The sequence below is a fragment of the Hyperolius riggenbachi genome, chromosome 2 (genome assembly GCF_040937935.1).
Source record: "Hyperolius riggenbachi isolate aHypRig1 chromosome 2, aHypRig1.pri, whole genome shotgun sequence".
In the NCBI taxonomy this organism is placed as follows: Eukaryota; Metazoa; Chordata; class Amphibia; order Anura; family Hyperoliidae; genus Hyperolius; species Hyperolius riggenbachi.
This window is the reverse complement of record NC_090647.1, coordinates 384,567,722-384,581,316: the sequence shown is the minus strand read 5'-3', so window position 1 is coordinate 384,581,316 and position 13,595 is coordinate 384,567,722. Positions and strand designations below refer to the sequence as shown.

The 13,595-nt window shown below is 46.0% G+C and overlaps 1 protein-coding gene across 1 annotated transcript in view; it reads right to left on the bottom strand.

Annotated features, from left to right (window-relative positions):
- LAMB3 (laminin subunit beta 3) overlaps positions 1 to 13,595 on the bottom strand; it is a 2,309,994-nt gene that overhangs the window by 1,850,131 nt on the left and 446,268 nt on the right. The window contains exon 3 of the mRNA XM_068269757.1: positions 6,649 to 6,803. Within this exon, the coding sequence (XP_068125858.1) occupies positions 6,649 to 6,803 (155 nt within the window). The remainder of the gene's footprint in view (positions 1 to 6,648; positions 6,804 to 13,595) is intronic.

Genomic DNA, 13,595 nt, shown 5'->3' with positions numbered 1-13,595 from the left:
CTGATTGATGGGTGGCAGTGACAGGGGGTGATTGATGGATGGCAGTGACAGGGGGTGATTGATGGGTGATTGACAGGTGATTGACAGGTGATCAGTGGGTTATTACAGGGAAGGACAGATGTAAATAATGCCCTGGCGAATTGATAAGGGGGATCTGAGGGCAATCTGAGCGTGTAGGCGGGTGATTGGGTGCCCGCAAGGGGCAGATTAGGGTCTGATCTGATGGGTAACAGTGACAGGTGGTGATAGGGGGTGATTGATAGGTGATTGATGGGTAATTAGTGGGTGTTTAGAGGAGAGAATAGATGTAAACACTGCGCTTGGGTGGTGATCTGATGTCGGATCTGCGGGCGATCTATTTGTGTGGGTGGGTGATCAGATTGCCCGCAAGGGGCAGGTTAGGGGCTGATTGATGGGTGGCAGTGACAGGGGGTGATTGATGGGTGATTGATGGGTGATTGACAGGTGGTTGACAGGTGATTGACAGGTGATCAGGGGGATAGATGCATACAGTAGACAGGGGGGGTGGTCTGGGGGGGGGGGTCTGGGGAGAATCTGAGGGGTGGGGGTGATCAGGAGGGGGCAGGAGGCAGGGGGGGGGAATAAAAAAAATAGCATTGACAGATAGTGACAGGGAGTGATTGATGGGTGATTAGGGGGGTGATTGGGTGCAAACAGGGGTCTGGGGGGTGGGCAGGGGGGGTCCTGAGGGGTGCTGTGGGTGATCAGGGGGCAGGGGGGGGTAAAATCAGTGTGCTTGGTGCAGACTAGGGTGGCTGCAGCCTGCCCTGGTGGTCCCTCGGACACTGGGACCACCAGGGCAGAAGGCAGCCTGTATAATACACTTTGTAAACATTACAAAGTGTATTATACACTTTGTATGCGGCGATCGTCGGTTTTAAATCCCGCCGGCGCTTCCGTATGGCCGGCGGGATGTTGCGGCGGGTGAGCGGCGTCAGGCGGAGGCGGAGGATCGCGTCACGGATGACGCGATCGCTCCGCCCATGCCCCTACAAGGACCACCGCCATTTGTCTATACGGCGGTCCTTGCGGGGTCCACTTCCCGGCCGCCTCTGTGCGTTAGGCGGTCGGGAAGTGGTTAATCTGGATGAGCATCCCTGCACAAGACTTCGCCCTCCATAAACCAACAAACCCTCGCCGAACCACACCACAAATGTGCTGGTTGGCCCAGCTGTCATTTCTCCATTACTTTGTCAGCTACAGTACCTGTAGGCAGCATGTGCCTACAGTACCTAATGGTAAATTCGGCCCTGGACAGCAGTAATGAGAAGAATGTGGAGGCTGCCATATTTATTTCATTTTAAACTATACCACTTGCCTGGTAGTTCTGCTAATCTATTTGGCTACAATATTGTCTGAACAACACCAGAAACAAGCATGAAACTTAGGGGCGTAACTAGAAAACACTGGGCACCCCTGCAACACTTTGGATGGGGCCCCCTTCCTCTTCCCCTGCTTTCTGCACAGGTAAACTGAGAACCAATGTTATTCAATTGGTTAGTGCACACTTGAATGGGTTTTCCCCATGCAGATAAAAACAGACAGCAGTGATACACATCATGCATTTTCTCTATCATTTACATTAGCTTCTGAGATAAAACGTGCATGTTTTCACACATACAGACACACATAGGGCTTGATTCACTAAACCGTGATAACTCAAATATCACACCTTATCAAAGATATCACACCTTATAAATGTTAACACATCTTATCAGAGTAGCATAGCGAGCGCTACAAACTCATGCCCGCTAATTGGCAATGGCACTCGTCTTGCCCTGAGCCCCTGCGGGTTCGTATCGCTCGCTATGCTACTCTGATAAAGCGTGTTAACTTTGATATGGTGTGATATCTTTGGTAAGGTGTGATATTTGAGTTATCACGGTTTAGTGAATCAAGTCTATGGTGTGCAGAATTTGCATACAGAAAACCGAAAGACAAGTGTCCTCCCAGTCTCAGCTTATTACACTCACTCTGTCAATCTCTGATGGAGTAGAACTGTCCCTGCAGACTCCTCCAGCATCACTACAGTACACAGCACTTGGGAGGAGGGGGGGGGTGAAGAGGCTGGGGGCAGGGAATTGTACACAAGACCCTGCTGCACACTGAATAGGGACTGTCTACAAATCTGTGTCTGCAAAACTCTATATGATTCCTTATCAGTGCCTGAGCAGACACATTCATTAGAACAATTGTGCAGAGAGCAGAATTTTTTTCTCTCCTTTACCCTTAGTTGTCAGTCTCTCAGGAAATGGAAAAGAAATTTCTACCCTCACAGGGCCCCTAGCTGTTTCTGGGCCCCCATGCGGTTGCATCCCTTGCAGAGTCTATAGTTACACCCCTGATGAAGCTAATCTTGTCAGATCTGACAATAATGTCAGAAAAACCTGATCTGCTGCTTGCTTGTTCAGGGTCTAAGGCTAGAAGTATTAGCGGCAAAGGATCAGCAGGATAGCAAGGCAAATAGTATTGCTCAAAAATAAATAAACATGACAGCCTCCATATCCCTCTTATTATAGTTGTCCTTTAACTTTAGTAGATCCACACACATGGCTAAACTGCCATTTTTATTTATGCCCCAAGTTTAGAAAAACAACCAAAGAGAACATCCCTTATTGTGTTCCCTCCCAGTATCTGACATACCGTCCTGTGGAACACACAGAAAAACCTTTATTTTACCTGCCATAACTTTGTATACACTCAAGGCTTAACAGCTTTGGATCCCTTCTATCTGTAATTTAATCTATCTGTAAATTAATTCATTTTGACATACCCATTATCTGCAATGCATTCAGTGTTAATTCCACATAATTCTATAATAATTATGATGGAGTCATGGGGACTGTCATCATGCTCTTACCAAATTCTGAAAAGAGTTTTAGCTGCATCTGTGGCTACCTTCACAGTGGGAACTGTATTGCTTTTTTCATAAAAACCGGAACACATCATTATACACACGTTATGCAACCATTGCATAACATACTGTGAAGCATAAGTCAATGAAAAGAATGCTTCACTGCCACTGTTAATGAATGTCTTATGTGATAACACTGCATGCACTGTGTTGAGATACTATAGCCCATACTCAGTTCACCGGATGCACTGTGAACGGTACATAGACACTATTGCAGTGTGACTTTCTCAGTTAAATTGTCTCAATTATGTCGTACTGCAATGCCCCATTGTGATACTCTTTTTTTTTTTACTATTAAACAATGAATTCTTCAGTTTAGGTGCCTCTAAAGTAACTGTGCATATTGAAGGGAGAGGGGCAGCGGCTCCCAGGTGACTCAGTGGAGGATGCAGGACACCAAGACATCTCTAGAGTAATACGTCCCAGACACAAACTAAAAGTGTGTATGTAATCCTGATTAAGAACTAAAAAAAACTAATAATAATTTAAAAGACAGAGTTCAAGTGTACTTTAAAGCTCAGTTTTTTAATCTCTGACATATTGAATTTTAGAAATGTAACTACTGTGAGGCATAGCGGAGTCAAGCATGGCGGCGGTCTCCGCTTCTCAGCCGGCGGACTGCGTCGTTAAGGTGGAGCGGGCGGCGCAGGCTGGCAGGTACACCGCTGCCGCGACTGGCGACACGGCGGCGGGTCTCACATGGTGGCAAGCGGACTTCAGTCCGCGGGCGGACGCAGACCCGGGGCCTAGCCTCTCCATTTCTCAGAGGCAGAGGGTCACACGCGCGCGCTAGGAGGCAGGACTTTTACCTTCTACGTAGGAGGCTCAGCTGACTCTCCAGTCAGCTGACCTCAGGAGGTATCCTGATTGGCTGGGGCTCTGGGGCGGCGCTGGGCAGCTCTCTGGCTACATATGGGGCTTGAGTGTCCGTAGCAGGTTGTCTGCTGTCGTGAATACACTGTTGTGTTAGCGCTCAAACCTTAGCTCAGTGCCCTGGTGTTGATACTAAGGATTTCACACCTTAGTTAGGATTGTATTTTGATATTGTATCTGTGTTTTGACTCCGGCTATCCTTGACTACTCTCTCTCTCTCTACGTTATTGTACCTTTGCCTATCTGATTCTTGTTGCCGACCTCTGCCTGATTACCGATTACTCTTCTGCCTTCCGTTCCTGTACCGCTGCCGTCATCTCTGTTGCTGAACCCTTGCCTGTCTGATCTTTCTCCCTTCAGTGGAACGTCTCTCACTGGAGGGTTATCTCTGAGGCTTGCCTTTTCGAGACGCCTGCCCCAAGCAGACGATTACTGCTAGGGGTCGAGATTCCTCACTCTGCCTGGTTAGAGGATCTCACTCACGGGGTTCCCATTCAGAGGTAACCACACCTCTGAGGAATTGCCGTGTGGTGGATATTTCCACACTTCCGTGATATATTACTGTCTTTATTGTGTTCTTTTGCTGGTGTCCAGAGGTTAGCAATATATCGGATTATCGGTGATACTGCAGATCATCAATAATCAGGTATATATCTGCATTCTTGGTGATACTGCAGATCGCCAATAATCAGATTCTCTCTGCGTGCTGACACCGATCGTTACAACTACCAATTGAAACACAAGGCATAAGGGAAACGTGTAACTGTCCATTTTAATACAAAGGTCACAAAGACCAGACATTTTACAACATCTGTCTGCAGTTACCCTTGAAACCCTGTGCAAGGAGCAGTGCCCTCTGAGCTATTTTCATTGTGAACTTGTTCATTTGTATTTGTTGAAAGGACTGAAAACCAATCTCCCAGTCATACATCCCGAATTAAAATGTTATCAAATGAAAATCATGTAAGTAAACATCTAAAGGTCACTTATTAAAAATAAACTTGCTGACTATTGCTAGATGTCAAAAGCTCAAAAGAAACTTTAATGCTTGCCAAAGAGAGATCATGTAATGCATTGCCTCTGCTTACTGAGTATAAGTACTATTATTATGACATGTAACCTATCAGAAAATGAGTCAGTAAAAAACACTATACTTACCTGAAATAAAACTCTCCTTCAGCCCCTAGCAGTTTTACTAACCTTTTTTTTTTACAGTTTGCTTTAAGAAATCTTACATTTTGCAAGGGATACGTACTTATTTTATTTTCTAAATGTTCCTCCATCCATGTCTGCTGGTACACCATGTACTTAATGAGGCTCACAAGTTCACCTGGGTGGTGAAAGTCTCTTATGAGTTTAAACTGCTCAGCTTTACAGGAAACCAAATGAAGCAGTCCATATGGACATTTGGGATAGTTGATGGTGTGTGCGGCTTACAATGGCTTGGTTACCGTGCAACTGAAAAACCATTGCATGTTATGTCTGGTGGGATATCATTGAACATGTGCCATACTATCACCTCCCACAAATGCCTCTAGCTGCTCACAAGTGCTAGGCTGCCATTGAGGATCACTTGACAGGTAGTGAATCCATTCAAATAAAAGGAAAGGTAGCCTGCAACCACAGCTGTGGTCAATGATCTTATGATATTTTGGAGGGTCTAGAGGCACACCTGAGGGCAGAAGAACTGCAACAAGAATATGCTATAAAGTCATCTGTTATAAACTTGTCTACCAAGACTGATGGACAATTTGTATTCTTCACTTACAGAGATCACACGCATGTGACTACTATCTTGAAAAGTACATTCTTCTTTTGAGTTAGGACAGTTATTATCAGACAGGTGAATAATAAAGATGCAAATTTGTTTATGTGACGAATGGGTTCATTTTTAGATCCCCCTTCTCACACACACAATTAAATCCTATGTAAATACCTTTTATCTCAAAAGGAAAGTGCAGTCATGTGATCATTCCTGCAGGAACTGCCTTGCTTCCCAACCTTTAAACTTCAGCAACCATTGCAACAGTACAGGACCCTGTTCAAGCTTCAATCAAAGGAGTGATTGAACACATACAGTATTATTAGCCAGTAAGCAGTATGCAAGTTCATAAACGCTCAACCCCCATTATACATCATACCAGTCGGTGCAGGATCTGAAGAGCCAGGCCACTAGTATAAACCATGAAGAAAAGATCCGCAACCAAACTTGGCTCGATGAAAAAGTGTCTATTCTTTTATTAGAAAAATCCACATGACAAAAAAATTGTGCAATAAAATTAAGGCCCGTACACACTCCTGACTACAGGCAACGACGGGTCCGTCGTCACCTCCCACTGGGCAGGTTTTCAGCAGACAGTCCGGCATGTGTACAGTCTGTCGGCGGACTGATAAGGCTGTTTCTAACTGTCGCTGGAACGCCCACCCAGCGGGAGGTGAGGAAGGACCCGTCGTTGCCTTTACAGTCTGCCCTTAGTCATAGTTTTTTGTCTATAAAAGAATAGACACTTTTTCATCTAGCCAAGTTTAGTTGCGGATCCTTTCTTCATGGATTATTAGCCAGTAACTAAGTAACAGTCTGTGAAGGTCATCAGCCTAATGTGTCTGTCTGCGGTTTTGAATACAGTACAGTACAGTTAGACAAATGAACAAAAATTATTAGCAAAAATGTACAAACTTACTACATTTAATTTCAATATCCCGTTAGAAAGGGCACATTGCAATGCTTATGGCAAACTTTCTTCAAGTGTACAGTAGTTAAATTGCATTTTTTTAAGTTTAGTATGGAATCAGATGTTCTATTCAAAGATTGTTGAGTTAAAAATGTAGTCTGTACTTACCTCTCCATAGGGAGTGCAGTAGGTTTCTGGTTCATCCATTCCACATGTTGAGGAAGCTTTCAAGTTATTGGATCTCCCAAGCAATAGGTCTCCCACTGAAGGGTAGCATGCTCCACGTAAGCAATCGTGCTGTGCATTCACCAGGAATAGAAAACCTTTGGAAAATAAATCAAAGCTATCAGTTTCAAGGAAAGAGTGAATCTCAATCATAATCATGGTAACCAGAGAAGTACATAGAAATCCGGGCACCAGCCAGCAGGATATGCTGCAAACACCTTTTATTCCATCCCCAAGATCCCTGACAGAATGATTGTAGAGGCCTAACAGCCGTTTCACAGACAAAACTGCTTCTTCAGAGGCAACAATAAACAATACAGTGGCAGAAAACACAATTATATACATTTCGTAATAGATGACAGTCGGCTTACCGCACTTCCTGAACGCCCCACCGCCGAGCGTGCACCCAGTAACGGGCGCCGCCCCGAGCCGCTGATTCGCAGGCAGGCCGTGACGTCACCCTTTCGGGAGCGTCTAACAGGCAGCGCCTGATTGGTCCACAGGGGTTCCTGACGTATCCCTTTCGGGAGCGTCAGGTCAATAGAGCCTGATTGGTCCACCCTGAGTCAGGTGACACCTCCTCCACTTCCCCTAATCCAGTCTTGCGCAGCGGTATCGGTGGGGAATACGGGCTGGCGTCTAGTTGTCTAGGCGACCAGTCCAGAAGCGCGGCGTACTTCTCTTCTTCAATCATAATCATGATTTACACAGAAAAGAGTGACAGTTTCAAAATAATCTGTTAAAATCATTAGTGTTTATTTTATACAGTACAACACTGACAAGTAACTACAGAAAAACAAAGCTAGCAAAAAATAAAAGAATAACTGTAACAAACGCTGGAGAGGCAGCCGCGGTGAACAGCGCTACCATTGCAGCTGCCTCCAGGCTCCCTGTCTAGCGGTGTATCCGTGCCTCAGGTGTCTAGCACGCCGATGACGGGTCTGTCAGTTGCACATAGAGTTGCCTTGTCGCGTGCGCGCGCGCACACAGACAGGACCTTTATGCGGGGAGAAGGCGCGTCAGCTGACCGGCCAGTCGGCTGACGTCAGAGACGCTCGCCGCTCCTCATTGGTTGATAGGAGGGGGCGTGCCAGAGGGGTCTCCTCTGCTTCATAAGCCTAGCTGTATCACTCGCAACTCTGTCTGCTGTTGCGAATACTTGGTGTTAGCGCTCAGACCCTTAGATAGTTCCGGTGTGCTTTGATCTGGGAGGAAACCGGGGATTTCACACAAGATAGGAATTGTTTGATAGCCTTAAAGATTATACATTACTGTGTTATTAATTGTGCATGACTCTGGCTCATTCTGACTACTCTTCTGCTCAGTGATTCTGTACCTCTGCCCATCTGACCTTGCTGCCGACTCTGCCTGTTTATATCTTCCTGTCTCTGCCTTCCGAGTTTGTACTGCATCTGTCTGTCTGTTGCCAAACCTGATCTGTCTGACCACTTTACTCTCACCAGAGGGCCCTTGACTCTGGTGAGGGGCGCTGTACTGTTAGTGCCCACCAGCTCCTCTGGTGAGGTATTGCTAAACCTATCAGTACTACTGTTGCACCAATCACTCATTACTATTTGTTGTCACATCAGCTTCTGATATACCAGTATTATAGGTGATTCTGCAGATCACCATATAATCAGGTATATATCTGCATTATAGGTGATACTGCAGATCACCTAATAATCGGAATTCTGTTCTTTACTGACACAAATCAATACAGAACAGCAGACCAAAATGTCTACGGATGCACTGTGTAACCAGGTTGAGGCCTTGACCACAGCGGTGAATAATTTAACCGTATTGGTCAATACCCAACAGACTCAGATCACTCAGCTGTCTGGGATGGTCAGCACCCTCCAGACTGCAACTGTACCAGTGCAGTCCCCTCCAGTTATAGAGCCTAGAATGCCTATGCCGGGAAAATTTTCAGGGCACACATCTGATTTTCAGAATTTCAGAAACCGCTGCCTTTCTTACTTTGAGATGAGACCTGTTTCATCAGGGACTGAGAGTCAGAGGGTAACCTTCATTAAAACACTTTTATCAGGGGATTCACAGACATGGGCTTACAGTCTTCCTAGTGGTCATGAGGCATTAACTTCAGTTCAGAATTTTTTCAAATCTATGGCTATCATATACGATGATCCAGATATCGCAGTCACTGCTGAGGAAACTTAAAAATCTCAGGCAGGGACATAACACCGCTGAGACCTATGCTGCAGAGTTTAGACGGTGGGCAGTATCGGCTAGGTGGGGACAGTTTGCCTTGTTAGACTGTTTCTTATCTGGGTTATCCGACCCTATTGTGGATGTAATGCTAAGTCATTCTGAACCCAAGACTGTTGATGATGCGATCTCACTTGCAGTAAGAATAGATCGCCGCATTCGTTATCAAAGGCAAGCTTGTGGTAGACACACTGTGAGGTTGGTTCCTGTCACCTCTCCTACCCCTTCTCTTCCTCAGGATGAACCGATGCAGTTCGGACATTCTAAATTGTCAGAGGTCGAGAAAAATCGGAGACGATCGGAGGGGCTCTGTCTATATAGCGCAGAAAAGTGCCATATAGTACAGAACTGCCCTAAAAAAGGCGGAAAACTCTGCCGCCTAGGAGTAGCTAGAGGTACTACCCTAGGCGAGCCAGAATTACCTCTACTTGATAATCGGTTACTACTCCCTTGTTCTATTTCCTGGGAAGATCAAGTCTGGTCTACCCAGGCATTTATAGACTCTGGTTCACCTGCCAATTTTATAGATTATGATTTTGTTAAGAAATTGGGGATTCCCCTACTTCCCTTAGACAGACAGATTGTCCTCACTGAAGTGGATGATTCTCTACTTCAAGGGAGTCATCCTCTGTCTCAGACTCTGAGTCTGTTGTGTCATGTGGGGGTATTTCATAGAGAACAAATACAATTTTTTGTGCTTAAAATGGCTACTTCTACTGTGATCCTTGGGATGCCGTGGCTGCAAAAGCATTCTGCTCAGATAGATTGGAGCTCCGGCCAGTTGCTTAGCTGGTCCTCCTTTTGCCATCATCATTGTATGGAGAAAGTTGCTGTTTGCACCACCAAGATTCAAGTAGAAGGGTTACTTGCACAATATGCAGAATTTGCTGATGTTTTTTGTCCTAAGTCGGTGGACAAACTTCCCCCACACAGAAGTTTTGACTGCCCCATTGAGTTAAGCCCTGGTTGTATGCCCCCTAGAGGTCATTTGTATAACCTGTCCACTCCTGAAAAACTCGCTATGCAGGACTACATTAAAGAAAACCTTGCCAAAGGTTTTATCTGTCCTTCTAAGTCTCCGGCCGAAGCAGGGTTCTTTTTTGTTAAAAAAAAAATGACGGTGGGCTTCGCCCCTGCATAGATTATCGAGAACTGAATAAAATTACCATAAAGAATCGTTACCCACTCCCGTTAATTGACGACTTGTTCTCCCAGGTTACTGATGCATGTGTCTTTTCTAAACTCGATCTAAGAGGGGCATACAACCTGGTACGTATAAGAGAGGGTGACGAATGGAAGACGGCATTTAACACACCTGACGGGCACTACAAGTACCTGGTTATGCCCTTCGGGTTGTGTAACACTCCTGCCGTCTTCCAGAAGTTGGTCAATGAGATTTTCCGAGAGGTCTTGGGACGATTCGTCGTGGTATATCTGGATGATATACTGATTTTCTCACCCAGTCTAGATAAACACAGGGAGCATGTGAAGTTTGTCCTGAAAAAACTGAGACAGCATTCTTTATACGCAAAGATTGAGAAATGTCTTTTTGAGGTGCCGGAAGTTCCTTTCTTGGGGTATATCATTTCTACCTCAGGACTCTCCATGGACCCCAAAAAAGTAGCTGCCGTTTTGGAGTGGCCACAGCCCATGGGGTTGAAGGCACTCCAAAGATTTCTTGGCTTTTCCAATTATTACAGAAAATTATCAAGGGATTTTCTTCTGTAGTGTCACCTCTTACTAACCTCACCAAAAAAGGAGCTGACACTTATAATTGGTCACCCGAAGCACACTCTGCTTTTTCATCTCTGAAGAGCTTGTTTTGCTCCGCCCCTATTTTGAAACATGTCGATGTCACCTATCCTTTTATAGTTGAGGTGGATGCATCAGAGATTGGGGTCGGGGCTGTACTGTCTCAACACTCGGGTTTCCAGGGCAGATTGCATCCATGCGCTTTCTTCTCACGTAAATTCTCTCCCGCGGAGATTAATTACGATATCGGTAACCGAGAGCTGTCAGCCATTAAACTCGTGTTTGAGGAATGGCATCATTGGCTCGAGGGGGCAGAACATATGATTACAGTCTATACTGACCACAAAAACTTGGAATATATTGAAGGGGCCAAGAGGCTTAGTCCTCGACAGGCCCGCTGGTCATTATTCTTTTCGAGAGTTAGGTTTATCATTACGTATAAGCCAGGAAGTAAAAATGTCAAGGCAGATGCCCTGTCTAGATGTTTTGAGCCCGAGACAGTACCGCCACCAACTCCCGAGAACATTCTGCCCGAAAAAGTTGTCGTGGCAGCCACCGAGACCTGGGAGGATTGGTCTCTTACATTGGGGCCCTATCAACAGGATGTTCCCGAGGGGAAACCTGACGGAGTTCTATTTGTGCCACTTAATTTGCGGCTGCAAATTTTACAATTGTTTCATGCATATAAAAATGCAGGGCATCCTGGGGTGGCCAGAACGCAGGATTTACTGTCTAGGTGTGTGTGGTGGCCATCACTGGTCCTTGATTGTAGGGAGTTTGTCAGAAACTGTACAGTCTATGCCAGTAATAAGCCATCCAGACAAGCTCCTGTGGGCACCCTTCAGTCTATGCCAGTACCTGAGGAACCATGGACCCATTTGTCCATGGACTTTGTGGGCGAACTCCCCAGGTCCGAGGGGAAAACAGTCATATGGGTGGTAGTCGACAGGTTAAGCAAAATGGCTCACTTTATTCCACTGGACGGACTCCCCTCTGCCCAAGAACTGGCGGATCTCTTCATTCAACACATTTTCGCTTACATGGCATACCAGAAAATGTGGTGTCAGATAGGGGAGTCCAGTTTGTGTCCAAATTCTGGAAAGCCTTTTGTCATCATCTTGGAATGAACCTGTCATTTTCCTCCGGCTACCACCCACAGACCAATGGGCAAACTGAGAGGGTTAATCAGTCTTTAGAGCAGTTCCTTAAATGCTATGTGGCTGACGCGCAGTTGGAATGGGCAAAGTTTTTGCCATTCACAGAATTTGCGCATAACAACCTGAAAAGTTCCTCTTCAGGCTTTTCTCCCTTTCAGGTGGTGACGGGGAGATCTCCCAAATTCTCTCCATTGCCAGTGGTGTCTTCTCCTTTCCCTGCTTTGGAAGAGTGGCAGGGATCTTTTAAGGAGATTTGGACCATGGTCAAAAGGAACCTGGAAAAGGCCTTCCAGACCCAGAAGAAGCAGGCTGATAGAAAGCGATCTGTAGAGTGGGACTTTGTACCCGGAGACATGGTGTGGGTTTCTACCCAACATTTGGCGCTGAACTCGGTACAGTACCTTGTCCATTGGAAGGGGTATGGGCCTGAGGAAAGATCTTGGGTGCCGGGACATCGCATGCATGCTGAGGAACTTAGGAAGAAGTTTCATGAGTTGCATCCTGAGAAGCCATGCAGGACGTGTCTGGAGTCCACGCCTCAAGGGGGGGGGGTACTATAACAAACGCTGGAGAGGCAGCCGCGGTGAACAGCGATATCACCGCAACTGCCTCCAGCTCCCTGTCTAGCGGTGTATCCGTGCCTCAGGCGTCTAGCACGCCGAGGACGGGTCTGTCAGTTGCACATAGTTACCTTTATGCGGGGAGAAGGTGCGTCAGCTGACCGGCCGGTCGGCTGACGTCAGAGGAGACACTCGCCACTCCTCATTGGTTGATAGGAGGGGGGGCGCCAGAAGGGTCTCCTCTGCTTCATAAGCTTAGCTGTATCACTCGCAACTTGTCTGCTGTTGCAAATACTTGGTGTTAGCGCTCAGACCCTTAGATAGTTCCGGTGTGCTTTGATCCGGGAGGAAACCGGGGATTTCACACAAGATAGGAATTGTTTGTTAGCCTTAAAGATTATACATTACTGTGCTATTATTTGTGCATGACTCTGGCTCGTTCTGACTACTCTTCTGCTCAGTGATTCTGTACCTCTGCCCATCTGACCTTGCTGCCGACTGTGCCTGTTTATATCTTCCTGTCTCTGCCTTCCGAGTTTGTACTGCATCTGTCTGTCTGTTGCCAAACTCGATCTGTCTGACCACTCTACTCTCACCAGAGGGCCCTTGCCTCTGGTGAGGGGCGCTGTACTGTTAGTGCCCACCTGGTGAGGTATTGCTAAACCTATCAGTACTACTGTTGCACCAATCACTCATTACTATTTGTTGTCACATCATCTTCTGATATACCAGTATTATAGGTGATTCTGCACATCACCATATAATCAGGTATATATCTGCATTATAAGTGATACTGCAGATCACCTAATAATCAGAATTCTGTTCTTTGGCTTGCTGACACAAATCGTTACAATAACCTTTTCAGGGCCAGAGCTGTCCTTTTACTATTGTGCCCTGTAATTACTATGGTTTGCGCACAGTAATTACGGGGTCAGGAGCCAATGAAGCTCCGCTGTCACTGAGACAGCAGAATAAGTTGGTGCAATGATGGAACAGCGGTAAGGACAGCATGAACGCGTGGTGGTGAATAGTTGAAATCTATATCCTCTCAGAGCCACACAGCCACCAGCAGGACATAGATTCAAACCACGTTGGTCTGGTAGTGGTTAAGGTCAATGTTACCCATACAAATGTTTAGGTTTCAAGTCTCAAAGGGAAATTTTTGGAGAGAAAGGCTCATATGCAATTCACTTTT